The sequence below is a fragment of the Pleuronectes platessa genome, chromosome 12, assembly GCF_947347685.1.
Source record: "Pleuronectes platessa chromosome 12, fPlePla1.1, whole genome shotgun sequence".
NCBI classification, from domain to species: Eukaryota; Metazoa; Chordata; class Actinopteri; order Pleuronectiformes; family Pleuronectidae; genus Pleuronectes; species Pleuronectes platessa.
The window spans coordinates 12,284,436-12,311,076 of record NC_070637.1 but is presented as its reverse complement, the minus strand read 5'-3'; the positions used below and the strand labels follow the sequence as shown (position 1 = coordinate 12,311,076).

The 26,641-nt window shown below is 42.6% G+C and overlaps 1 protein-coding gene across 1 annotated transcript; it reads right to left on the bottom strand.

The window, feature by feature from the left end:
• Window positions 1–8,947: 8,947 nt before the first annotated feature.
• kcnk12 (potassium channel, subfamily K, member 12) lies at window positions 8,948–26,133 on the bottom strand. The gene is made up of 2 exons (XM_053436797.1): window positions 25,794–26,133; window positions 8,948–9,968 (listed from the first exon to the last, which is right to left on the bottom strand). Exons 1-2 carry the CDS (start codon window positions 26,131–26,133, stop codon window positions 9,076–9,078), a joined length of 1,233 nt encoding a protein of 410 aa, XP_053292772.1. The 3' UTR covers window positions 8,948–9,075.
• Window positions 26,134–26,641: the final 508 nt, after the last annotated feature.

Sequence of the window (26,641 nt, the reverse complement as noted above, 5' to 3'; positions counted from 1 at the left end):
AACGAGAGACCTTCATATTTTAGAAAAATACTTTAGTGTTCCTTTTGCAGGACTGCAAATACTTCTCATCTACTTATGCCACCCACTTCTGTTTGTGTTTGGAGCGCGCATCTCGAGAACCGTTTATCTTATCGGCTTCACACTTGGCAGGCGAGTTGTTAACGGCCCAGGGAAGTGCAGTGCTTGCATCGACCTGGATTAAAAATGCATTCAATATTACAGACATTTGAATAAACAGATGTGTAGGAGACTGCCTTCAGTCTGTGGACCGAGTTGAACATGTCTTCATCCACGTCCTCGGATAAACTACAGCAGCGCTCCACCACTGGCAGCCTGTGACCAATAATATCTCTCCTGTAGGATCATTTTGATAATCTAATAACTTAATAAACAAGATCAGACTGATGAGGGTTTATGAAATATGCACTCTGCACACAGAAAGACAGACAGACGATGTGGATTCTGTCAGTAGATGATAATGTGTGTTGTGAACAAATTGTAATAATTCTTCTGGTGGAGTGGATGAGGAATCTGGAACTGCAGTATTTCTTTATTCCAAAATTAAAGAAAAGCCATTTGAAATGTACTTCATGCCCTTGATCTGAGTCGCCGAGGCGCTCAAAGCTAAACGGTTTTCTCCTCACCTCCAGCTTGATTACCATTCCTCTGACTTTATCGGCTGCGAGCTGTGCGGTTTATTCCATTTAAAGCCCGGCTGACACTGAAGCATCCGGGCGATTGTTAACGCTGCTTCATTCTAATGTGAGGAAGAGATCATATTGAACTTCATTAGCAGGAATGGTGAGTCTCTCTTATCTATTAACCCCTCGCTTCCCCTGTCTCTCCTCCCACAGTGACTGAAGGAGCAGATGTTATAAGGTAATTGCCTCATCGCTCAGATGGCTCAGCTCCTCTCTACATGTAAATTTCCTGTGTTCTCACCGACTCTTGACTCTCACACTCCGACACTTGAATTCAGGGGATCGTGGTCTCTCCTCAGATACCATCTCAGCCATGTGGGCTCTTTCAGCAGACGTCCCCGTGTGCATCCTGAGCAGAGGAATACAACAGCGGCCATGTTCGAAACACATGAAAGCAATGTGTAAGAAGAGGTTGTTGGGGTTAAATGTGATCCTTAATTTAGTAAATGTATTATGGCCCCAGGTTAAGACATGAGGGTAAGGATTACCTAGCCTGAGGCAACTGGAGGCTCCTGGACAAATTAACAACAATATTATGCAAATACCTAAATTTAAAATGTTCACACATTCAATGTCACAGGTTCTGTGCTATTTAAAAAATATTTCATTTTTTCTATATCAAAGAGTCAGTCAATGTTAAGAATCATTCGAGACGTTATTCTGCCTGCAGTGCCTCTTCTGCTTTATCTTTCTTTGCATCTCCAAAGATCTGAACCTCGCAAGTCTGAGAAAAATATTTTAATTAATTTAGCTGAGCTCCAAGCAAATGTAATCGCCGCCTTATTTCTGACTGAAGTCAAAGGCTGCTGAAGTTCAGTGTCTAACAAATCCAGAGATGTAGAAACAAGAATATACACTTGGCGGGGCGCTGCAGTCTGTTTTTGTTGCAGAACTTTAATGCGAGGGAATAGAAGTTTGGCTGTTGACTATTATTCAGTGCAGTACCATCATATTTGTGGAATTGATTCAAAATAAAGTACCATGCCCATTTCACATTGTAAGGATATTTTTACCGTAAGAAAATAAAATGTTTTGGTCTGACAATGGAGACTACACCATATCAGGTTTTGGCTACACAAGAAAATTTGGGTTTCTTCTATTTATTAAGGTAGAATTTTAATATGCAGCAAAATGCAACCCACTAAATCACGTTATCAAGTTATTGCTGACCTTTTGTTGAATATGGTTTGAAAAATTAACTCAACCACATTTAAAACCATCCACTTGTTCCCTCTTCGAGTGCACATCTTTAAAAACACCTCAACGGCACTTTCAGAGAGATTTTATAGCAGCAGTATGGGGGTATAGGGAATTGGTGGAATTGATTTAAAATAAAGAACAATGCCCACCTCTAACTATTTTTATTGAAAATGTCAATGCATTGTCAGACAATGGAGAATACACCACATCCCTCTTCAGATAAACAATATCTGATCATGTTATTTGGTTTGGTTCGGGTCTATTTATGGGATATGTCATAAAAATGTAGAATAATAGCAGCCTCATACTTGAATGAACTCACCAAATTTCAAGTTTTTGCTTGCATATTGCATCAGCTCGTCCTTATTTCTTCTTGCTTTTTTTTATATCCCTAAAGTCAATGAATAGTTCTGCTGACTATTTATTGAACATGGTGTGAAAAATAACATTTAACAAAACAAAGGGCAATTCAATTGACCTCATTTCACACACCTACTGCCACTTTCATGGTTTAATGCCCGTCAAATTTTCCCATCAGACAATATATTTAATTTGACAATGTTTAAAGAAAGCCTGTCATCCAAAGCACCTGGGACGATCTCGAAATGAAGGTAGATTACATTTTCTGAGGCAGTTCAGTAGAGAAGGTGAGAACACCAGTGGATTAACTGTATGTGTCTATTTACAGAAAGATTCTCTGATGTATCCTAATGAAGCTGCTGCAGCAGTGTTCATATTTTGCGGTGGAGGGGAGGAAGCAGTGGAGAGGTGCAGAGAAACAGTGTGAGCAGCCTTTGACAAATGGCGGGGAGTCCGATGTTTCTGCCGCAGTGAAGGAATCGAGGCACATGTCTCAGACGGCTGGACCCAGAGGAAACACCTGACCCGGCTGCTGCTGGAGGTTTGACTGCAGTCCCCGTCTCCCTGTGGAATAATCTTGCCATTCACATTGTAACAGTGTGACATGAAGGTTTGTTTGCCCGCCAAGAAACGGAAAAACAAAGAACAGACACATGCTTTTGAGTTGTTTTCCCTCTGTAACTGTCTGTAAATCAGGAAAGTCTTTCGGGCTTCAAAGCAGCATTTGGCTGCGCTGCAGTAAAAGATGGATTTATTTTTGTGTGATTTATTGTAGGAAACCGAGGCTGGTTATTTGTAAACGTCTGGCAGCGTGCAGATATTCCAGCTTAACAATAACGCCAGTGATCAAAAGTGGTCGAGCAGAAGGAGAGGGCGAGTTGAAGTCGTCCTCGGTGGGTGTTAATTGCTCCAAACGTCTCTGCTAACGGTCTAAATCAAGCCTTCTTGCTAAACAGAGAATTACTGATGAGTACAGACATTTCCTCCACACAGACTCCTCTTACCCCCTGTTCAGTGAGATAATGTATGTTGTTTTTCTGCATAATTTGCTGGGATCAGACTCATTTCAATAATGAATGCAATTACAGGCTCCCCTTTATGACTAACATCCTGATCGACCCATTACCAACGAGCCACGCTGTTTCAAGGTCCTTCCAGCAAACTGGATGGAGAGCAGGCTACCAAAATGATCATTTATTAGCGGCTTACTAAAAAACCAACGGAGCATTTATGAGCATAATTAAAGAGAGAACTGTAAAAATAAATAAATTTAAAAAAAACTCCTCTTTTGTGTCTCTTTACTTTGAAATGTGACGCTGAGACACAGCGAGCCTTTCAGATTTATTAAACCTGAAGGGACTGAATGTTTCTGTTAGTGCCAGTTATGCAGCTCAGTAGTGTTTTTACAATTACTATTTGCATTTTACTATCACTATGAATTTTCACTTGGCTGAACCATGTTACCAAAAGAGTTGATAAATTGAGATATGTCACTTTTTAATTAATTAATTAATCAACTATACAGATTAGTTCAACATAAAGACTGGAAGTATCAGCCTGAAAGTTTTTATATCCACCTTCCATCCTCTCTGGAAGTGTTAAACTGTAGGTTTAAGTGTCAGGCTATTTTGTTATTCATTATTGATCAACTTTATGCTGTAATATTGGAGTTATAAAAGTCCTGACTTGTAAAAATGATCATGTGAACACAAAAGTCAAAATTACAACTGAGAAACTGCCCAAATTCTCACATTCTCTATGAATTGTACTATATCCATAAACATTGGGATTGTAATTATCAGACGGTTTAGGAACATCAAGACGTCAGAGGAACTTCATTAAATATCAGTGTTTAATGGAACCCCGTCTTGTTTCATATAGGTTTGACTTTTAATTACATAAATATAAAAGTACAATCATTGGTATAAATGTGCAACTTGCAAACAGAATTCATTTGCATACATTAACTGGATGTCAAACCACAACGCAAGCAACATGAGACACACACACACCGAGGTGCTGATGCCAATGTTGATGGAGGCAAAGGTCAACATAGCTGTGGATCACATACGCCTGGAGCAGCTGTTCAATTGAAATGTGGATGCAGTTTGTGTCTCCGGTTCATCGTCCTCATGTAGCCTATACAAAAAACCCGCAGCTACACATGTCCTGTGGATTTGGAAAACAAGCTCCGGATCAAAGCTGACTAGTGTGACTCTTGTTTGAGATCGAAAGCAGCCAAGCAGAGCTGTAATATGTCATTGTGTTACCGAGCCACTCAGCTGTTTACCCGCCTGCTGCTAACAGCCACTTCCAGTGTGCTCCAGCCAAATGAATGTGCAATGCCTCTTGTTCTTGAAAGGAACAGCGTTAACAGTCTCTGAATGCAAAAGATGTTCACGCGCTCCGCCTCGGAGGAGAGCAGCGCGGAGAGCACAGTGTTGTGTATCATACTGTGAAATCATAGTTCTGCTGAATTAATGATAACGTATGTTAGCGCCATCGAAAGCCTTTGAGATGAACTCTAACTGTCTCTGCTCATTTCAAACAAATTGTTTTGTTGTGCTGCATGTAACAGATATGGAGCATGTCATTTTAATGGAGCTCCTGCACAGTCAAAGTGCTGTTGACTACAGATCCGATTTTCCAGTTTGAATTACGGCACAATGTGTTAACTGGGATAAACTCGCAGATATTTAACAATTAACGTCTAAATTAACGATTATAACTTTACTGCAAATCTCATAAGGCTGGGACCCAAGTCTGCTATGTTCACCCATGTTATGTACAAATAGTGTGGGCTTTAAATAGTCTGCGTTGTTTCAGTCTAATTTCATATTTGATGAGAGCATTAAAGAGAATTGATTACATGAAAAAAAGATAAATCTGTGAAATCACATTGAAGAGGCATTTCTGCTGATAACAAACATACAGTAAATCCTTACGCCTGTCTCCTCTTACAGAAGATACATGGGACAGCGGAGCAGGTAAAAACCATTGCAATCAATGGAGATCAATTTTGCAAAATGCAAAAGGATTGTATGGTACAACACACAAGCTCTAAACACTAAGATCTGTTAGGAACCTTTTTGTCATATGCAAGGACTAAAGTAAGGCAATTGATTTCAAGACACGCATGCAGTTTAGGTGAGCAAACATCAAACACTCTATCGAACGTCTTAAAAAGCTTGATGTGTTTCAGACTTGCATTTTGATGGTTATTATACTGAATCAAATGCCTTCTAGGGGGATGTATATTCAGGGAAGCATTTAAGATAACATTCACAGTCCTTTAATTTTCATTTTTCGTCTTGTACACACTGGTTTGGACACACAAATGCTTTAAAAACACTCAACATGCTCCTTTGTCGGGAAGTGAGGGTCCTGAAACCTCCGCCGCTGTTACCTTAAACCTCGGAGGGGAAATATGAAGGTTCACCTTCTATATTACATCAGTCATGAATCATTATTCTAGAGACATGCCAGCAAATCATTCCCCTCTGGCGACGTATTGCAGCAGGGAAACACCATTGAATAGAAACTACAGTATGTCATTTGCTACCGCACGGCCGCACTCCTCCATACATGTCCCTGGACTCTACGCTTTTATGTCTTAAATGTCGCAGTTAACAACAGAGTGATCTTGCCCCTGGCTCTGCAAGCTCCACATCACCAACATATGCTCACTCCACAGTTCATGAATCACTTTACTGGGTATTGTCAAAGAACAAAATGAACATTTTGGGAAATATATGTCTTTATCATACACTGTATATAAGGATGGACGACATGACAACCCCTAAAAGTGACGCCAGAATGTCTCGGCCGCAGTCCTGCCTACTCCGTGTTCTTGGATGAGACGTGGACTAAACTAAAAAGTCAAAGTGGTCGTCAAATAAATGTGGTGGTTTTTAGGTAGTTATTATTGCACTGGTGGATGTCCAAGTGCTTTTTTCATTCTATCAAAACAGTTTTAAACATGATGATTGGCAGCTGAGTCTGACTCTCTCCAAATGTCATAATCCGTTCCAAATGACGTAATCGGAGGGAAACGTTGGCGTTAGTAAGGCTTCATATCTGTAATGAGGGAGGAGGTAGCGATGCGTCGTCCATCTTTATTTACAGTGTAAGGTATTATATAATATGAAGCTATAGCTAGCAGTTGGTGAACTTTGCTCTTTGTCTTAGCATTAAGAGAAATAATTGGGCAATAGCTGGTTAGTCATAAAATTAGTAATTTGACCTAGTTTTCCAATGAATTTAACAATATTTATGTATAATTTGTTAACCAATGAGGGTGATTTAAGTCTTCTGTTGAAAGATTTTATTAGCATATTGCACGGAATTACTCTCACTATGAGGTTATTGAAGTCTGTCAGTGGTGATGGAACTTCGGAGTAATTTGCAGCATGTTTCTGTTCTTGCATGTGTTGTGACTTTTTGTAGCGCATGTGTCGTCAACTTGAAAAAGTTGTTTTCTTAATTAACACATGTTTTTTCTATGTGCATGTGTTTTTCTTTGTTTGCAGTGCGTCGAGCTCTCTTTGCCACAGTAGTTGAATCTGATTTTATGACTAAATAGCTTCTGGTCTTCATGCAAATCTTAGGCTTTAGCTTCATATTTACAGCACAGATGTGAAGTGGTGTCATCTTCTCATCTTACTGTCGACAGTACATCGAACATGCATTTTTCCAAATCTTTCACTCCAAATGCCTGTGTTCACTATGACCATACTGTTTGTGGGTGGGTAAGTCCTGTTGTATCCCATCGGTCTGTTGACGGATTGTGTCAGAGACGTGACAGTGACCTCTTCAGTCATCCACATGTAGATATTTGAAAGCTATACTGTAAGTAGAAAAATAGACTTTAAAGAGTCCTCTGTTTTATATACATCTATCTTGTATGGCTTTACCATAATGGCATGCAGGTAAAAACTAAGACAAGCCTGAAGATTGAACTACCTGAGTCATTTTTCTCTAGTCCTCTCAGTGAGACTAGGGAGTGAAGGAAATTATTTAGCTCTATGCATTGAGGTGATGGAATACACTGAGGACAGATCCAGATCCGTGTCACGCCTTATTGTAAGAACGCTTTTCAAGAAGTTCCAGTTCTTCATGTATATATACATTAATGGCATGTCTCATATTCACAGTGTAAAGGGTGATGAGCGTGAGGAGAGAGCAAGAGATCTGTGAGAAAAAAAGGAAGCAGGAGGGTTTTGGTGCAGTGTGTGTGAAGCGAATGCAGAGATGAAGAAGTGAGCGGCCCGAGTGGATATTAAATGATGAAGATTGACGCCAGGAAGAGTTGATTTGAGAGGCTGTTGATTCGTATCATGTGTATGTTTGAATTTCCTTCTCTCCCGGACGTTTAACAATCAATGTCTCCTCCTCTGTCTTCCTGTTCACAAACATTAAAACACCACCGCACACCTTTGCATCACAGGTTCCTTGAAATAGATGGTTCCTGGCAACACGAGCATCGCAATCGAAACCTGACAGGGTAGCACCCTGTTTTCCGAAAAACACTCTCTATCCATTAAATCTTGGCTTCACGTTTACACTGAAATCAAGAGGAAAATCCGCCTCTGCAGACTTTCTTTTACCCTCGACGTAAATTTCCACGAAGGATCAATCAATACAAGTTAGAGGAATCCTTTGGGGGTTTGTGTTGCCACTCCAGCAAAAGGCTGGATTGACCCGGCTACGTTTGATCTGCTTCATTTAACATAATGTGCCAATAACAACAATTTGCCTCCTTCCATTCCCTTTTATTTAACTTCCACCAAAAAATAAACCCACACTCCATTTATTTAGTTTTAAAAAGACATAAATCCGCAGTCTGCATTCAAAGAGTAATTAATACATTGCCAGCCTCTATCATTTGTTTTCCTCGCAGACAGCTGTAAGGCTTAAAAAAACACAGAGAGAGAAACAGTTGGAAGGTGCCGTCTTTCACCCTTCAAGTCAAAGTCTCAGCCACCAAAATATGTTGCGAGCCGATAAGAATACCAGTTCCTCTCTCACGAGAAATGGATTTTCCTTCTTCAGCCTTGCTCTTTTCCTCCATCTCCAGGAACAGGGCAACTACTCTTTGTAGCCCCTTAATCTCTTAAAACCTCCCCTCGCTACAGCCCCGACAAAATCAGCTACATCACTGCCACGCTCACAAACTTCACTTTCTGCACACCGCCCAAGAAATGAAAGGAGTCACCTGAGGGTAGAAACTTGACCCGTGTCAAGAATGAATGGGGATTGCACAATCAATTGAAGGTCTAGAAATGGTGCAAAAAAAATGCATGAAAAGTAAAATGCATAGTTCAGTATGTGCTATATCATTCAGTGATTACACTCGTCATGTCTATATGAGCTTTAAATATGTACATTCATATAAACTGGCAAACTCCCATGAAGAATTAAGATTGCACCGTGTACTTCCCTTGGCTCAGAGGATTTCGGTCAAGTAATATATCGAGCGTGTACAACAGACTATTTCTACGGACTGATGTTTAAGATATATTTGTTCTGGGTTGGGTTTAAGGTTAATGAAATGGGTGATGGGTGGTCCCCATGCTTCCCAATCGACTAATGTATTTGTTAATGTTGACTCTGTGGTTTCCTCGTCATGCCATCAACATCAAACCATCAAAGTCATTACCTGTATCATCACCACAAGCTTGTATTTCCGAAAGTATCTCAAAAATCAAAATGTATCATGCATAACAAGTTACACTGGTGATCCATTTCCAAAGCGTCGGGATTTGTTGCACAGCCTGACGCGAGGAGCTGTTATAGTCCTGTTTGACTGTGGCCTCTACCTGGAGTTACTCGTCTCTGCCAGCCTGTTGTTCATGATACCGAGGGCGCCAACCCCCCCGGAGAAACCATTATGGCGCGAGCTGCCACAGACTGTCCTGGGATATCCATTGGCTGACTCAGACAGCTGCTTCTGCATGAGGGCCAGCGACACCTTGTTAGAGGCTGCCAGGTCTTTCATGGAGATCATCTCCCCAGATAGTCTTCGTCCCTCAGTGTCACTATCACAAGGTCCTTCGGAGTCGGACGGCTGGCCGAACCGACTCTGCCGACCCCGGGAGCCCGGTCGGATCGCGTTGCGTCTGCCCAGTAAGGCGTTGGCGTTACTGCAGCGCTGGCAAAACAGGCAGCTCATTTTCTCGAGGATCCAGTTGAGCACCTGCTTGATGACGATCGAGATGACATTGAAGAGCGAGTAGATGCAGCACACGCCCATTAGCATGAAAAAGAAGTTGGCCACCCTGTAGAGGCTTTGGTATTCGTAAGCGGCGGTCTGGCTGCTGACGTAGTCCCCGAAGCCGATGGTGCTGAAGGTGACGAAGCAGAAGTAGAGCGAGTCTAAGTACCCCCAGCCCTCAACGGGGGTGTACATGGCTGATGCACAGCAGGAGATAGTGATGGCTGACAGTCCGAGAATCAGCATCACGTGGTACACAGAGGGCTTCCAGCCTGGGAGGGAGTAGGCTGAGAAGTCGTGGCGGATGCCTGGCGGGAGAAGACCGCTGTTCCTGATGCGTCGCTCCCTGACGGCCTTCATCACCACGGCCAGCAGAGTGATGATGCGCTCCAGGAAAAGGTTAAAGAAGAGGATGGTGGCAGCGCAGCCCAGAAGACCATAAAAGATCAGGAACACCTTTCCTGCGACTGTCACCGGTGTTGTCATCCCGAAACCTGCAGAGACACAGGAGCAATAGTGACAGTGAGTTCCCTGAGCGAGGCTAAAAATACAGTTTCAATTACAGGATGTGAGCAGTTTCCTCACAAGATATTATGTTGCTGGTTTGAGACGAGGGAAGTGGTGCATGAAAGCCAAACAACATCAAATCTAAATGAGCGTTTTTAAATTAGGCTTAAATCTTATTTGTAAATATTTGTGGCAGTAATGAATAATATGTCAAAGCTTGGGGGATAATTTTAGGGGGGGTAATTTGTGATAAATAAATTGTGAAAGTCACAGTAATGAGAGCAAGGTAAAGAAAAGTAATAAAGGTAATAAATAATAATAAGAAAGTTCTGCATTGCAAATGAAGATGTATGCTGTGAAATAAGAGATAATGAGGAGAGGTAGCAACAAATGGGAAACCAAAAGTTACAAATACTGAATGTAGAACAAAATAAAAGAAATGTTTATGACCTGGAAGGACCTGTGTATAAACCATGATTAAAAAGAAGGGTGGTATCCAATGACAGTCTCACACTTTTTTATTAATTGTTATTCCCACTATGCAGGAACTTGCCACTGTCATAAGTTAGATGATATTGAAGACACATTATTCTTTTTCCGATTTTGACATTTCGTATTCACACTGGAAGGAGTCAACCAATCACAACAGACTGGGCCAGCTGGCCAATCACAGCAGACTGGGTTATATTGGGAAGCACTTTAAAGAGACATGAGCTGAAACCAAGTGTTAAAGACAGAGGTTGAAAAGAGGAGCTGCAGCAATGGGCAGTCTGAGGACAGTGATGTGTTTGCTAAACATTAAAGCGTGTAAACCTTTTCAACTAATAGCCAACATTAAAATTATGAAACTGAACATGAGCATAATGAGTTTCCTTTAACGTATATGTTTGCACACAAAGCCATATGCTATTGTGTATACAACATATGTTTCTATACAGTATTTTCTATACTGTTCATAGCAGTTGGTGGGGCCTGGAAAATCAAGGACACAGGGGTCATATTGCGTGGAGGAGACTGTCGGGAATAAGCTTAGGTAAGCCTTTTGAATCCTTCTTTTTTCTGGGCTGTGTGGTTTGGCTTCCTGCTATTTTCTGATTTCTTAGTCAATTAGACTGAATGTTCAAGCAGCGGCAGGGGGTTATGAGAGGAGAGGAGAGGAGAGGGGCGGAGATGAGAGGATGGAGGAGGAGAGGAGAGGATGCTTATGGATTCTGTTGCATGTTGAATGAGCACTTCTCAGTTTCGAGGAGTGTCACAGGTGCAGCTTATGAATCTTTCAGCACTTACACACAAACAGCAAATACAAAAACGTCAACCCTTAAGCCTTTCAATATTTTTTGAAGTAATTCACAACATAATAATAATATTATCATAAGTTTTTCCAACCATAAGTGGTGAACCAGCCTGACCAATATTGCCATTGCTGAAAAGCACAAATTGCAGTGAAGTTACAATATAAATAGAAACATTATATATTGTATGAATATAATTATCATAGTGGTTTTGTGAGCCTTCAGATTTCTCCAGGGACACAATTGTCAGATCTTAGTCCATTTTGTAAACTCTTGTTTATGGCATCATTGATTTCATCAATACAAAACATCAATGTTTTAATCTAAAGCATCTTACGTGTAAAAAATAATTTATACAAATAAATTATTACAAATCTGAACATATTCATCAGCTAGAAAGAGACTTTTACTAATGCACCACACATCTAACACAAGTGCAATCTTTCTCCTCTTACATGTGTACATTCTACGGTTATTTGTTTTCACACACACATCAGCCATTCTGTCATATTCCAGGGTCAATTTGACCACACACACACACACACACAAACACACCCATTCACTCACACACACACACACACACACACACACACACATACACACACACACACACACACACACACACACACACACACACACATACACACAAACACACACACACACACACACACACACACACATACACACACACACACACACACACACACACAAACACACACATGAACCCACACACAATGTCACCCAACAAATAAAATCGTGCTGAAAGATCAACTAGTTCACTTCCAGGCCAAGGTTAATTGATCATTTCATCATGTCCATCCTCCATTTCAGTCTTCTCTGAACATGAGGGCAGCGCCTTTTCCCCCCTTAAACATGAATCTGTCTCTAACCATCCTTGTCAGGTAATAAATGACATCAATATCCAGCCAGTGCTTCCTTTATGATGCTCAAAATGGCTTTTTCGACCTTATCTCTCGCACTGGAAACCACTCTCGTGTGGGTTTGCTGTTGACACGCCGGGTCATTTAGATCAACGCTGATTGATACAGATTGTGTTTTAGAGCCAAGGAAAAACATAAACCCACGTGTACACACATCTTATGGTCTCTTACACACACACACACCAGCACAGAAAGGCTTTTTCTAGGTTTTCTACATTACATCAGACGCTGAAAAATCTAGAGTTTTGTGAACAGCTGTTTTCAAGCATGAAGTACAGAAGATGTGAGAATTAGGTAGAGACTTTCGCTGGAGTTTGCCTTTCACACATGAAGAACGCAGCGGGAGATTCTCCTCTCACTTCGGGTGATGGGGGGGGATGCAGTAGCAGAGACAGGGCGTAATATATAATTTCTGCTGCAGTGTCTTTGTTTACAGAACACAGGCATCAGCTCACATCCCCAAAAGCTCTCTTGACATCTTCATTGGTGATGCCTACATGCCTACATGGAAGGCACAGCTTTTCATCCTGAGATATTTGTATTCTTTTTCAATTTTTGCATCTGTCGGGTGTTAGAAACGTCATCAACACGCCCAATCTCTCGTGGAGCCTCCTTCCTCCAGAAGATCTCCGGCTGTTTTCTCACCTGAGCTCACTTCCCTGTCTTTTTTCTTTTACCATGGGGTTGGCAGCAGAAACTCTAGAGAAAGTCCAGAGCCTCGCCGGAGAAAGTCAGGAGAATATCTGCTATTCATTGCCTGTCTGAGATCAGCTAAAGAAAGTGACTTACAGTAGTTCAGCAACACACAGACAGGCACTGTAGGCAAACAGGAAGGCGAGGGCCAGCGATTACCCAAATTAAGCCCTTCAGTGAAATCCTATTTTCCTGTTTCATATAGTTAATTAATTAGCCGCCCATGACTCTCTAACCCAACTGAATCAGAGGGAAAACAGATTACATCTTCTCAGTCCACACAGAGGCAGTCCTCTGCACCGTCTCTCATTACCGAGTAAATTACCTAAGAGAGGAAAAGGCACCAGGCATCGATTCAGTGTAGCATTTCAGAGCCATTACTCCAGACTACTGTGTCAAGACGCATTAGGGACAACAGAACAATAATAGAACGCAAAAGGACTGAGCTGAAACCAAACACGCCAACACTGTGTGACTTTATTCTCAAAGACTTCTTCATTTATACCAAACAACGAATGGGTGGAGTCGCCCGGAACAGACCGATGATCCTGCTGCTGACCTCAGGCAACACTTTCCACTCCAAGCCAGGATGAGACTTTAATCCTACAGAACTTGATCAGACAGTTTTGCGCAGAGAAAGAGAAACAGCGTTAATGGTTATCAGACTGTGGGGAAATGAAATGTAGGAGAGAGACCGAGATAGATTGCCAGCGGACCACAGTGACTCCAGCGTTCGGGTCAGCGTCTATCATCAGGGATCGAGGTGAGATCACATGTTCTGAGGGGCACTCGTTCAATTTAGACTGAGCAGCTCTCATTACAGCCCAATGGCAAGTTACAATGGCTCATTAAAGGGGGCAGTAAAGTCAGGACCTAAATAGCACAAACCGCTGAGAGTGCCTCTAATAGATGCATTGATGGACTGGTCTGCATTTCACTTACTACCCTCAGTAGAGGACTCGCCTCCAAACAGTAATTAGTCATCATATTTTACACCAAAGGAACCACTCTGAGGGAAACAGAACGGTGCAAAATCCATCAGGCTCAACAGGTTTTTCAAAACAGGAAGGAGCGAACAGCAGCTGTGAAATGGTCCAACGTGTACGGTCCAAACTCTCCACAGTTCAGAGAGCAGGAAGTCGAATTTACTCTGGCATACGTTCAACGCACCTACAGTGAGATCAGAGGTTAAACCAGGAGGCTGGTGGTATTCTGTTACTGTCAACAAATCACATGAGAAGACCAAAAGCAACGATATGTTCATGCATTTCCAAATACTTAACAACTTTGGAACCACAAGCCCACTGATTAGCTCCACCACAGAGGTTGTGTTTTCAACAAGGTCCATTTATAGTTTGTTGTTTTTTTCACTTAAGATTGCAAGATGTTGTTAAATTTCCCTTCCACACCAATCTCACATTATCATTGGGATAACTAGTAATTTTTAAAGCCTCAGTCCACATTTGCACAGATATTTTCATGGGTCACCAAGTCATCATTGATTTAGTCATAATCTGTAACCTGCATGAGCATCTTTCAGTTTTAGACTCTGGGCCTCTGCAATGGGTGTTTTTCTTTAAAATTCAGTAGACCATCCAGTTAATTAATTCATTTGGAAATTAATTAGGGAAATGTATGAAATGGAAATCTATGCATTATTACCAAGGTAATCATTTCTTTGTTTGATTGTATTGGTTAGGACCAGGTTTTTCCACCTCCTTTTGTGCTCAGTGTTTTCCCCTCCCCCACAGTGTCTCCGTCCCTGGTGGCTCCACCTGGAGCTGGGAGGAGCCTCCCGTGGTATACCTGTGCAGCTGATATTCATCTCCTCATCAACTCTATAAGACCTCAGCTCACCTCCCCTGTCGTTGCCAGTTAACCAGTGTGGTAACTCTTCTCGGCTTTTGTGACTACATATCTCTAGTTTTGTTGTACTTATTTACCCCATGCTCCCTTTGCCACAGAATCAGCTGTGAAACTTCCGTTTGTTCACCTTTATCTGCTCCAGCCTCACCCTGCCAGGACTTTTTGATCCCCACTGACTGCCACCACCACCCCAGCTCCAGCTTTGAACAATAAACCTTTTTACTACCATCCACCTGCTGTGTTCGTGTGCTGCATTTTGGGTCTGTGTTAAAAAAAAAGATCATGAAATTTTCTTTGATTGTTAGCAGGATTATGCAAAAAATGTTGGAGGGGTGTGGTATGATCCAAGAATGAAGTCAGCGGGGGCTGGAGGTTATTTTCCTTTTCTTTAACATTGTGAGATAGGGTGTTGTTGTTTTTTTACATTCTCATGTAAATGTCTTTTTAGGGGACTGATATGAGTGTGTGCTGTTTGGTGCAGATCCGAATACAAACTGTCGATCTGGAGAATTTAAATGTGGTTTCCCGAGGGAACTGTTGGACCCTGGTAGAAGTATGAGCTCTACTCAGTGCCATTCTAGCTCCCACTTACTACATAGATCTTTAAATTGCTTTGACCGAAATGTATAGTAAAAAATCAATCGAATGATTTAATATATTGGAAATGGGTGCATTGTGCTGGTGAACCAACAAGAAATTATCCTCCAAATCACCACACTTCTTTAGCTCTAGGGAGCCTTTTAGGGTCTTTTCTGTCTTTGTTTTGTTTTCCTGACCTATTGATTCCACAGATTGATTTCTGACCTATTGAAAAGGCCTATTGATTCATTGTACTAGAAATCCACCTCACTAGGCCGACCATCGGACGTGCCGAGCACATTTCTTCCTCTTGTAAGAGACGGTATGTGTGAGTGTTGTCAGATGATGATTGAGAGAATATAGAGACAGTTGGATTTAATCTCCAAAAGCTACAGAGGGGTTACACAGAACCGCAGAAAAACCCAAAGAGCCAGTTCAAGGGGATCAAAACTCCTAATGGTGCCACATGAGAGTAGATGGCCACTAAAAGCACTCAGTCATGTTTCTGTGTTTAAACCAAGGACAGGCACTGTTCACTACTCTGTCTAAGTAGCATTGAAACTGAAGGTTACTGCATGTCATCGAGGACACACACACATACACACACACACACACACAACCCTCCCCAGAGCCAAGAAAATGGACCCAAAGATTCATCATGGGAATTGTTTTCCAAACCAAAAATCAAATCTCTGCCCTCCCGTCGCTTCCTCATGTCCCCAAATGGATGGGCTTAATAGACAAGCTCCCTCTCAACTGCTTCCCACTACAGGGAATGGTCGTTAATTGGCCTGATAAGAGCAGCAGCAGAAAAAGCCATGCATGCCGGCCCCGCTGATGACTGTGTTTTCATCGACGAACAGGAAGCCATTAGTCACGGGGCGGCTTGGCGGGGGGTCTGCGGAGAGGACGGTGGAGGGCTGAGGGGACGGCAACTCTGGCGGACCTCACTGCTGCACCATCTGCTGGGAAAATGCTGGATTTCTAATGTGGGAAAATGCTGACACGGCGAGGAAATAATAGGGTCCCGTACAAGTTTAGTTTGAAATCTGTGTACATTAAACAAATGCCATAAAATATGAATAAATCCCCCGAAGCCGACATTATATCCTATGGGGCCCTCAAGCGAAACAAAGAGGCCTTGAATTTCACAGAGCTCACCCACACACGATTCATTAATTCCATGTGTTCTGCGTGTCAAAGCCCTGTAATGAGTGTTCTCACTGTTATTCATGGCTGTGTAATAATTGAAAATAACCAGCTGTGGTGATCATAATGAAAGATGTAACTTAGAGTCATAAAAGCTGGTCAATACACACATAGATTACAAGACTGGCAGCTCAGACGAGGCAACACAAACCCAGTCGGTGTACAACAACCTACAATACACCTGCGTCTTCTGTCTCTGTCTTGACTGAACCAGGACTCGCTGTTTTAAATCGCATCTCGCCACTTAATTCCTTGGCCAAGCGAAACCAGGAGGATTGATGAGTTCACCGCTGTCCATATTGATTTGTTGTAAAAAAAAAAAAAGGCTGCCTTGACTTTGGATCCGCGCCAAAGTTTGTTCTTTTTTTCCCCTGCTCTCCAGGCTCACCTCATTTTAAAAGGAGAAAAAAAAAAACGAAAACCGGACAAACAGGGTGTGTCACAGAGAAGGTAGAACAGCGGTTGTAAAAGCAAAATTAAAATTAAGGGTCATGTTGCCTCGTCGTTCATCTGCAAACAGGGAACAGAGATTTTGTCCTCTCATTTGACTGAGGAGTCATTCTCTCGTCGAATTAATAGCTTCTCCCTGATGGATCTGAAGGCGATGTCCTTGTGTTCCCTATTATCTTGCACTGTCAATGTTTGAATAAAAGCTTGGCTACATAACGCCCCTCTTGTATTATTCCCAAGAGCAAACACACCTGCTCAGGTGGAGCTTTTGAAACACTATCCCCCTCAGGTCAGCGTGATCAGCATCACAGATAACACAGATCTGGAGCTCATACAGTACCATGGTAACGCTACCTTCAGTGGTGGGATGTAACAGAGTAGGTTACATTTACCCAGTTACTGTTCTTAAGTAGATTTATTTCAGGGAACTTATAACTTTCAGGATTTCACCATCAGCAAATATCTGTGTTCACATTGTTTTTCATGTATATTTTCAAGTGGAATCGGTCCACTGATCCAATCAGAGCGGGCGGATAGCATTAGACCCCACCTCCTTCACCACATTTATGAAATAGGGAACAGGCTATACTCTGCAAGTACTTCTACTTATAATACCTTGAGTATATTTCAAAGCAAGTACTTAGTTACTCGAGCAGAAAAATCAGTGTGTCTAAATGTTAGTGGATTTTCTGACCAATGGAAAATAGGCTTTACTTTACTTGGGTACATTTTTGTTGAAAGCATTACCTCCACCACTCGCTGCATTGATTGTACTGTCAGTCTTTTACAGCTGCTCCAGGTTTTTGGACATTTCTGAAAATCACATGCCGCCATGAATTGAATTCTTGAGCTTGGTGGACTTTTGATTTAATGTTTTTTCATTACTGCTAATGCAAAAGCACAAGTCCCTGAAATTTATGGCCTTGCAAATCAGAAAAAAAAAAATGGATTCCCGTCAGGTCCTGCTAAATGACTGACAGCTGCAATAATGAGCCAGGATCATAGAAGCTTTTCACCATGAGGTGTCTCATAGAAATGATGACGCATTGCTCTGCTGCTCACAATTAAATTATGTTTTACTTTCTATTAACTCAAAGGGCCCATTGTGAGTCCGAGAAAGTGACTCTGTCAGTGACTGTCGGTGGCTCAGTGATCTCTGAATGCTGGCATGAGGTCAAAGCAACTCATTCGTCTGTGTGTAATCCTTCTACTTTCCAGGGTGGCAGATTAATTGAGCAGCTCAAATGGTTTTACTGGTAGAACATTATTCTCCAGATAAAGAAGGATCAGGAGCACAGCTTCCTCTGATTCACACAGACGAGCGCATTGGCAGTTCTAAACCTGACTGTTTGGAATGTTCTGTTCTCTTGTCCTGTGTTAATGCTCCAGAGCTACTTCAGAATTATTCCTTGTCATTAGTGAGTCACTTTTTAATTTACTGTGTGTCGGACGTTGTGTGCAAAGCTTTTTATAAACAGTCTATGGTTCAGAGTGAAGTTAGAAAACATTGTGTTCATCCTACCTGGTTTATCAGCACTGAAGTATAAAGTTTGAATGATTCAGGATTTACTGCTATTTCCGAGGTCTGTTAAGCAATTGACACAATCTTTAGACCCCAGTTTACAACTATTCAAATTAAAAGCTCTGTAATTCATCTTGACTTACAGGGCAGCTACAAAACGAACGTTGTGCTTTTACATTGTCGACTAAATGCTAAAGAACTAGGGAACATTGCTGCCATGACGGAAATCATCACTTGCGACCCACTTGAATGTCTGTTTCAGTGCGATATGGTGAAATAAAAATGAATATAATTATGTGGACCACTGCTGTAGTTTATCCAACTCTGCACTTGCTCGGGCCATTAACAGAAGCCAAGTGTGAAGCTGATAAGATAAACGGTTTTGCTAAATCTGCATTCCACATAAAGACACATGGAAATACAGACTTTTGTGGAATTAGTAGGTAGATTATATAGAGACATTGAACACAAGTGTCTCATACTGTACATGGACAGCAGCTACCTCTTTTTAACTAGTTGTAGCGTTTAAATTGCAGGTGATTAATCTCAATAATTGTATGTAACTGCTTAACATCGTATATCCATAACTCCTAATAGCATGTGCTCCATGATCAAGCTCCAGGGAAGACAAAGTGCTTTGTCATTGTAATCTAATCATGACCAACCGTCTCACTGATTCAAGGTCATCGTCAAAATCCACATTTGTCTCTTCTCCCATGGGTTGCAAGGATTTGAGACTTCTCATTTCTGACATTTGATTTATCAATTTTACATTTAATACTATTCCAGTGTTTATGTTCAGTCATTTGAAAGATGCTCTATTGTAGCATGTTTACCGCTCTGCTCTTACACAAGCAACCCTTCCTTGCCACCACAAAGACAGATGGACAGCTGCCAAATCACGCTGTTGGCCAACTTGCTCTTAGGTTATTAACATAGATAATAACCTGTTATTATTAACGAGGTGACATTTTTACCAATGTTCAGAGAGAGAAGGACTTTTGTTCTTTGGGGGGGGGGAGTTTAAAAATCTCATAGCTGCAAGTCAGCATTCACATCATCGTTGGTGAAACTGATGATGATCAAAATAGTAACTTTCAAAGGAACTTAGCCCGGATGGGAAGTGCAGAGAGCACACAGAGTTTATCCTCTCCTTGGCTTTCTGGTGCAAAGAGCAGAATCAGTGAAATGCTAATCAGAAGCTCAGAAAATGTGCTGTGTCCTCTAAAATGATCTTGGCATCGCTCGGCCGTGATGATTCGACCACGTGAGTTCCTGGTTGTGGGGGAGTACATGCCTCAGCGTGTCAGGGCAGATTTATGACCCACTGTGACAGAGCACAGAAGCGTGGACACTCTCAGCAGGTTGCATCTTAGACACACGATTCACACACACACACACACACACACACACACACACACACACACACAGGTTGGAGTAGCTATCCTTATCTGCACTTGACATTGACTTTAATTCATCGCGGACAGCCTAACCAGAACATTATCCCTAACCTTAGCCATGACCACAATCCACATCCCACGCCTAACCTTAACCAGGACCTCAGAAATGACATTTTACTTCATTCGGAGCAGGCTTTGGTCCCCATGAGGTCTACAGGTCAGTGTTTATGATAGAAAAGGTTATAAACACACACACATGCACAAACACTAGGACGCAGGGCAGTGAGTCTGTTTACAAGCTTGCATCTGTTTTGGCGATAGGATGAATAGCAATCACCTTGTTGGCACCTTAAGTATCGTTTGATTTATGACACTGATGCTAATGACATTGAGAGACTTGGAGAGAGGAATTCAGATTTTCCTGAGAGAAATATGTCTGAATCATTTTCTAAATCATTTTCTGATGTGGACAATGACAATGAGGCATCTGACTTCGATGGTCGTCCCTACTTCTTTGAGCCGGAGTATACGAACAGAGAGCTCCTACGAAAAGAGATAACAAGGCACGTGTAAGGTTGCCAGACTCTAAGCAAGGACGCAGAATAACAATTTGAGCCTTTCACAGGTGAACAAAAATCTCTGAGACCGTGGACATTTCATGGCCCTTCCCTGTTGCCTCACAAGATTACATTGTAGTCACTGCTGTTGTGTAAGCGGCAGTTGGCAAAGCCTATATCTACTGGACTGATTCCAAAGAACCATCCATTTACACACACACACATTTATTAACATAGAGCCCAGGTTGAAAAATACTGGAATTCCCCTTTAAGGTAGGAATTAGATACATAATGCAACAACTAGATTAATTCAGACACAGTCTTGACTGCACACAATCTAAATGGATGCATTCATTCCATCTGCCTCTGTGACTTCACTCTATGAAGATCTAAGAGGAGGCAAGAAGACGGCATCAGACACCAAATGGTTTTAAAAAGCGAACCACACTATGTAATGTGCTGCTCGGGCAATATGAGCAGCTTCTATTTTGTAACACCATTACAAGGCTTTCCCAAAGAAACACATACCATCATATTAAGTGTGCAGGGGCTCAACGTGACGAAGGAGCAAAGTTAACATTCGTGATTATTTTAGAAAGAGGAGTCAGGCCTGTGTGCGGCCGTCTGAACGGCGCTGTGGGAAGAAACAGAACGAGTTGCTCTGCACCAATGAATCTGCTTTCCCAGATTGCAGGCCGAATTCCCACCCACCTCCTGGAGGAACGCTCACAACAGACACAGTAGCAGCAACACAGATGGTTTCGTCCTGACGAGGCAGCACCGAGCAGTTAATCTAAACGAGAACACAAAACAAAAACACAGACAGCCTTGAGGAATCCACTCCCGTCTGTCATGTGGCATTTCACACTGCTTAAATGCCAAAGGCACGCTCCACCGGTCTGAGGTGACTCAGAGGTGAGGTAGCCTCAAAGAGAGACGTGAGTTACAAGGCGTGGCATTGTACAGTATAGAGGACAAACGTGGTGAGCGGCTCTCTTCCAGACACATTGGCTTTGGTCGGACAAGCGTGTAATAGTCACACAAACCTTACAAGCCTGTTTCATTTAGACGCTGAAGCCAATTCAGCACATTTTAAATTGGCACAAGACAAGGAGGAGGATAAAACCCACTAAGCCATTAGTTCTGATTGTTTATTCACACTATGGATCATGGGACAGGACCTGGGAAATCATTGTTGTTCTTGTAATAAGCTTTAAGTCGCTTTGTGTTGACAGAATTACTTTTTATCAGGATATACTTGTTTTTGTGCGCTCCAATAATGACTTTGTGATCACAGCCAAACAACATAATCCAGACTACATTACAATAACACAACACATGGTAAATAATAACTTGCATGTCCTATCTGGCCTTTTTGTAGTGAATGGATTAGGTCGGATTATTGCTACCTAGAGGTCCCACACTGCCCATCCATAGCCCACCCAGTGTCTGCATATAAATATGGACAACGTGTCACCACCTCCTCCCACTGACATATATATGGGAGCCCCCATCTTACAGTGATGCCATTCGAAATTCAGACTCTGCGCCAGGCTCATCTGACAGTCACGGTATTTCACCCTGTTTTTAAAGCAACAAACTAAACACTTGGATGTACATCAGTGTGAAAGGAACTAGCTATAATGACGGATGCATCTTTGACAAGTAATCTCGTCTATATACATTGTGGCAGTAAAATCAAAACAATAAGCTGAAAGAGGCTAAAATGCACATTTAAATGACAACTATCTGTGGGTTCATCTCTTTTAGCGAACTTTTTTCACATGACACAATCCTTTGATCCATTTTAATATAGACATTTTGAGTATTGCAGTTTAAGTCTATATTTTGATCTGTGCTTCCTGTGCACCTAATGCAACACAACAAACTGCAACAGAGATAGACAATAGAGTTGCCTTAACACCTCTCTTACAGTGTCAGCACAGACTTTAAAATACACTTTCAATTGAAGCCACTGAAAGGATTCTTAAGGGTCCCATTTAAATCAATGGTTAGTGATGGAAGAGATTATGCCTGCAAGTAAACTGAGGGAAGAGCCACAGTCGTTCTGCTGCAGCACAGCTCTGACAGCGAGGATTTCTTCTTCTCTTAACTCCACCCACCTCTGACATTTCTCCTCATTTCGTAACTGGTGAACAGGGTCTAAATCTGGCCTCATTTAAAGGGGGAAACTGTGTAAAGGTCCGCTTCCTACTGTTTTTGTTAAACTGTCCTTTTAGCCTCACCTGCCTTTGTGACTTCTCTGAGTGGGTGGACATGAATGTGATGGAGCAGGAGGCTGCAGTGGCTGCCAGGGGCAAGAAGAAACAGCACATACAGGGTCTATAAGTCCAGGAATAGATGGAAACAGACTCCAAACCTGCAGGTGGATTATTGTGTTGTGAACCGACGAACAGTTCACCGTCCTATGTGATTTGTTCCACTCAATCTCAGCAAGTTTAGCGCCCTCACTAAGTACCCTTGACAAGTATTCACCCGAATCCTTCAAAACTAAGAGAGTATTTCTCCCAAATGTCTCCTGTTACCGTGAGACATACGGGCCCGCAAAGGACCTCAGAGACATGTCCTGATTGGCAGTCCATGGTTATCAATCAGCCCTGAGAATTACAAATAACTTTTGATATTAATAGAGAGTCTATTTACAGACCAGACTCTTGTTTATTTTTTAATGAGCAGGCAAACGGGGAGGCTCTGTCTGAAAATGTAGGGCAGGACAACACAACACAAGCAAGAATTGGATACTGACAAACCCGCGTTTCAACGAGATGAAAAACAAGAGGTGCTGCGTTCGTGAGAGTGAACACAGACACAGTGGTGCTGAGAATTAGATGCAAAGGTCAACATGTTAACAGGCTCTCAGACACCTGTTGTTGTTTATGGATCTATTATATGACCTGGATAGATTCAGATTCAGAAAGATGGTTTACACTCCCTTGTATAATAAGTGTTCTTGGATTTGATTCGCTGCCACGTTGTGCTTCACACTGCACACGTTATGTCCCTTTGCATTGGGATAATGTCCCACAAAGAGAAATAGATTTTCGACAAATAGGCTTTTCATGGAATAATTTACTTTGTTTGCAGCTTTAAGTGTGCTCTGTCAGCAGCTGCACAGACGTATCTTTATATTGATGCTCTGCTGGACACTGTATATTAAGATGGGCGACATAATCACGTGTTTTGATTGGTCCCTGGCAACTGAATTGGTCATAAAACCCTGCCTCCCCATAACTTCCTAACCCTAACCCAATCATTTTAGATAGTTCTTATCACACTGCTCAAGTGTTTTACTTTTTCCAGTTAGTTTGATTTTCAAAACAGCAATGTCGACCTGCCGGTGTGTAATCTGACCCGGAGCAGTGAGAGTGAAAGGCATGAAGCTCTGCAGCAACAGCAGGACATCTCTGTTCGGTAAATATTATAGTCATTAGCTGCTAATTGTGTGACATAATGATGGATTCTGTCTTTCACGTCAGCTTGTCGCATAAGTAGAAAAACACATTGGAAACTAACTGTCTGTTTTCCTTCAAAGTGAGTTTATTCTCACTATGATAAACATTTACCTCATTAATTTTAATTGTTTACTACGGAAATCCAACATTGTCATAGATCTGAAATTATGGAAATACAAAAAAGGTCTCCTTAAATAAAAAGCTGCGATGCACTTTTGTTTGCTGCACTACTGGCCAGTGAATGTGGCAGAGCCAATGGGTAAACAAGTGGGTAAACAAGTGCTTCAAGTGGCCAAAGCTTCTTTTTTCATTTTTCAAAGTGATATGGTTGAGGCACATCAGGGAGAGCAAAGTGTCGCTGCTGACTTGAAGCCTCTGCCATGGCAGAGTCAGAGGCGGGAAGGTTTTTTTGGAGGAGTGTCTGGAGTGCGCAGGGGGATGCCGCTCTGATAAAGAGCCGTGTGGGGAGGCCCACAGATCTCTTTTATAACAGCCGCACACACAAGCATGCAGAAAAAGTAGCACAGAAGCCGGAGGGTTGGGGGGGTGGAGATCAAAGCGAGATGGAAATCCAGACAGAGATACAAAACATGTCTGCAAATGAAAAAAGACAAATACTGTAGAGAGAGATCAACATCACCCTCTTTTTACCCTAAAGCATCCAAGTCACTGTACATGATCTGCTTTTCAGGTGGCGTGACAAGTGGAGCAAAGAGTATTTTTAAAACCTGCCACAGACGTGCACACAGACACAGTCTCCCCTGTGACAGGGTGAGCTGAGTGCAGCGGCTCCCTGAGAGCTATCTATGTGGGAGCAGAGAAGTGGAAGAGCCACCAAAGCTCTGTTGACTGGTCTAAAGTCAATAAAGTTCTGATAGGTTCTAATGTGTTCATGTGGAGCCAATTCTCACTTTGCTGCAGCCGCCAGCTTTCCTTATCACTCCCTTCGTCACAGTTAAAACACTCCAGGTGATAATTTGAGCTGCTGTCGCCTCAAGAGCTGCTGCCGGGGATATGGTAGGTGGTGTTGGTTGGTGGGGGTGAGTTCACCAGAACATCAGGCATGCAGTGCGCCACACCAACTGTCCCTCGCAGGGACAGTTGCTCTTTTCTGACCTATTGCACAGTAAATGTTAAACGAGAGGGGAGCAGACGGGGCCTCTCATTGACATTCCTCTTGGTTTGAATAGAAATGTGGCAAAAAGGGGGAGAAGACTGCACCCTCGGGTGCTGTCCTATAGCCAGGGATGAGTGTGGCGTTCCAAATGGCAGGGGGGGTCAGATGTCGCCGCTGTTGCCAAAGGGCCTCACAGCCAAAATGTAACACATGACTGGAAAATAATTGTTAATCTGTTATTCTGTACGTAAGCCAGAGGGAGGAAATGAGCCTAAAGGGATGGCAGCACCAATGCTTTTGACACCAAGACTGCCAGTGAGGAAATGTTTTTTATTTAACAAATAGAGGGCAGATAAATAATGACCATTCTCCAATTCATTTGACTTGAATCCTTCATCAGAAAACAAAATGAATATTATTTAGACTCTCATTCCTACTTAAAATGTGGTGTGTGTTAATTACAAGGCATGTTTGGAGTTTATTGCGTATTTATAAGACTTCATGTGGGTTTGGCCACATGCACCAAGCATGCTTTCTTTTATTCTACTCTTTTTAATCTCTTTTATCTTGTTTTGAATTGTGTTTTGTTTGCCTTCTGAATAAAGCTGCCTTTCCTTCTCAACAAGTATGTGGAGGACACCATGTTTGCAACCAAATGGACGCAATGGCCACTGGGAAACCAGTTCATGCTGCATACTGTATAGATCACCCACCTATAGTCGACACCACAGTTCCAACAAAATAAAAAGCCCCTGTAAAATCCCATCGTGGCCTCAGAGCGTCCGCCCGGATGCCGGCGGCGATGGCTGCCTCGTACTCCCGCAGGAAGGAGTTGAGGTCCCGCAGGCTGATGTTGAAGGTCTCGCTGAAGTTGAGGAGCGTCCCGTTCCAGCGGCCATGGGCCCGAAGCTCCGAGGGCCGCTCGATGGCAGAGAAGACCGCGGCGCCGCACAGCAGGTACAGGATGATGAGGAGGGCGAGCAGCACGAAGCGGCCGTTGTCCTCGTTGAGGTGCAGGGAGCGGCAGCCTTGCAGTCGCTGGCCGGGCATCATCCAAATTTCAGCACCACTCGCGCGTCGGACAGCGACCAGCTCCGCACCGGAGGCGGCATCCACTCGTCTGCGGGTCTCCTGGAAGTCTCTGTGCTGCTTCTCCTCTTCACTGCACTTCTTCCAACACAGCTCCTCCACTCAGCCCTGCACGTTGTCTCATTGTAGTTAAGAAGTGATCATTATTCTCTGTGGCGGCAGGAGATTGAAATAAAAGACGCTCCACTCGATCCACCAAAGAGTTCAGGAGGAGAGCACCGGGCGCGTAGTTTCCCTGACAGATTTCCTCCTGCACTTGTGGCACTGCAGCTGCTGTTAAGTGGACTGCAGCTCCAATCCCAGCAGACGCGCGTCTTTGTGCCAATGCGAGCAGCAGCAGCGGCAGCGGCAGCAGCAGTTGTATCCTCTGGGTCCGCTGCACCAAAATGTTTTTCTCGGCAAATGACGCTCGAAAATTATGCAACTTGCAGATTTACGCGTCGCAGGAAAAGCCCCAATTATGCTCGTATGG

Coding starts and splice junctions, on each gene's coding strand:
- kcnk12 (XM_053436797.1), bottom strand. CDS start 26,133: ATGATGCCCGGCCAGCGACTGCAAGGCTGCCGCTCCCTGCACCTCAAC. Junction 9,969..25,793: donor AACTGTGGTGTCGACTATAG/GTGGGTGATCTA, acceptor GTGTCTCTGCAG/GTTTCGGGATGACAACACCG.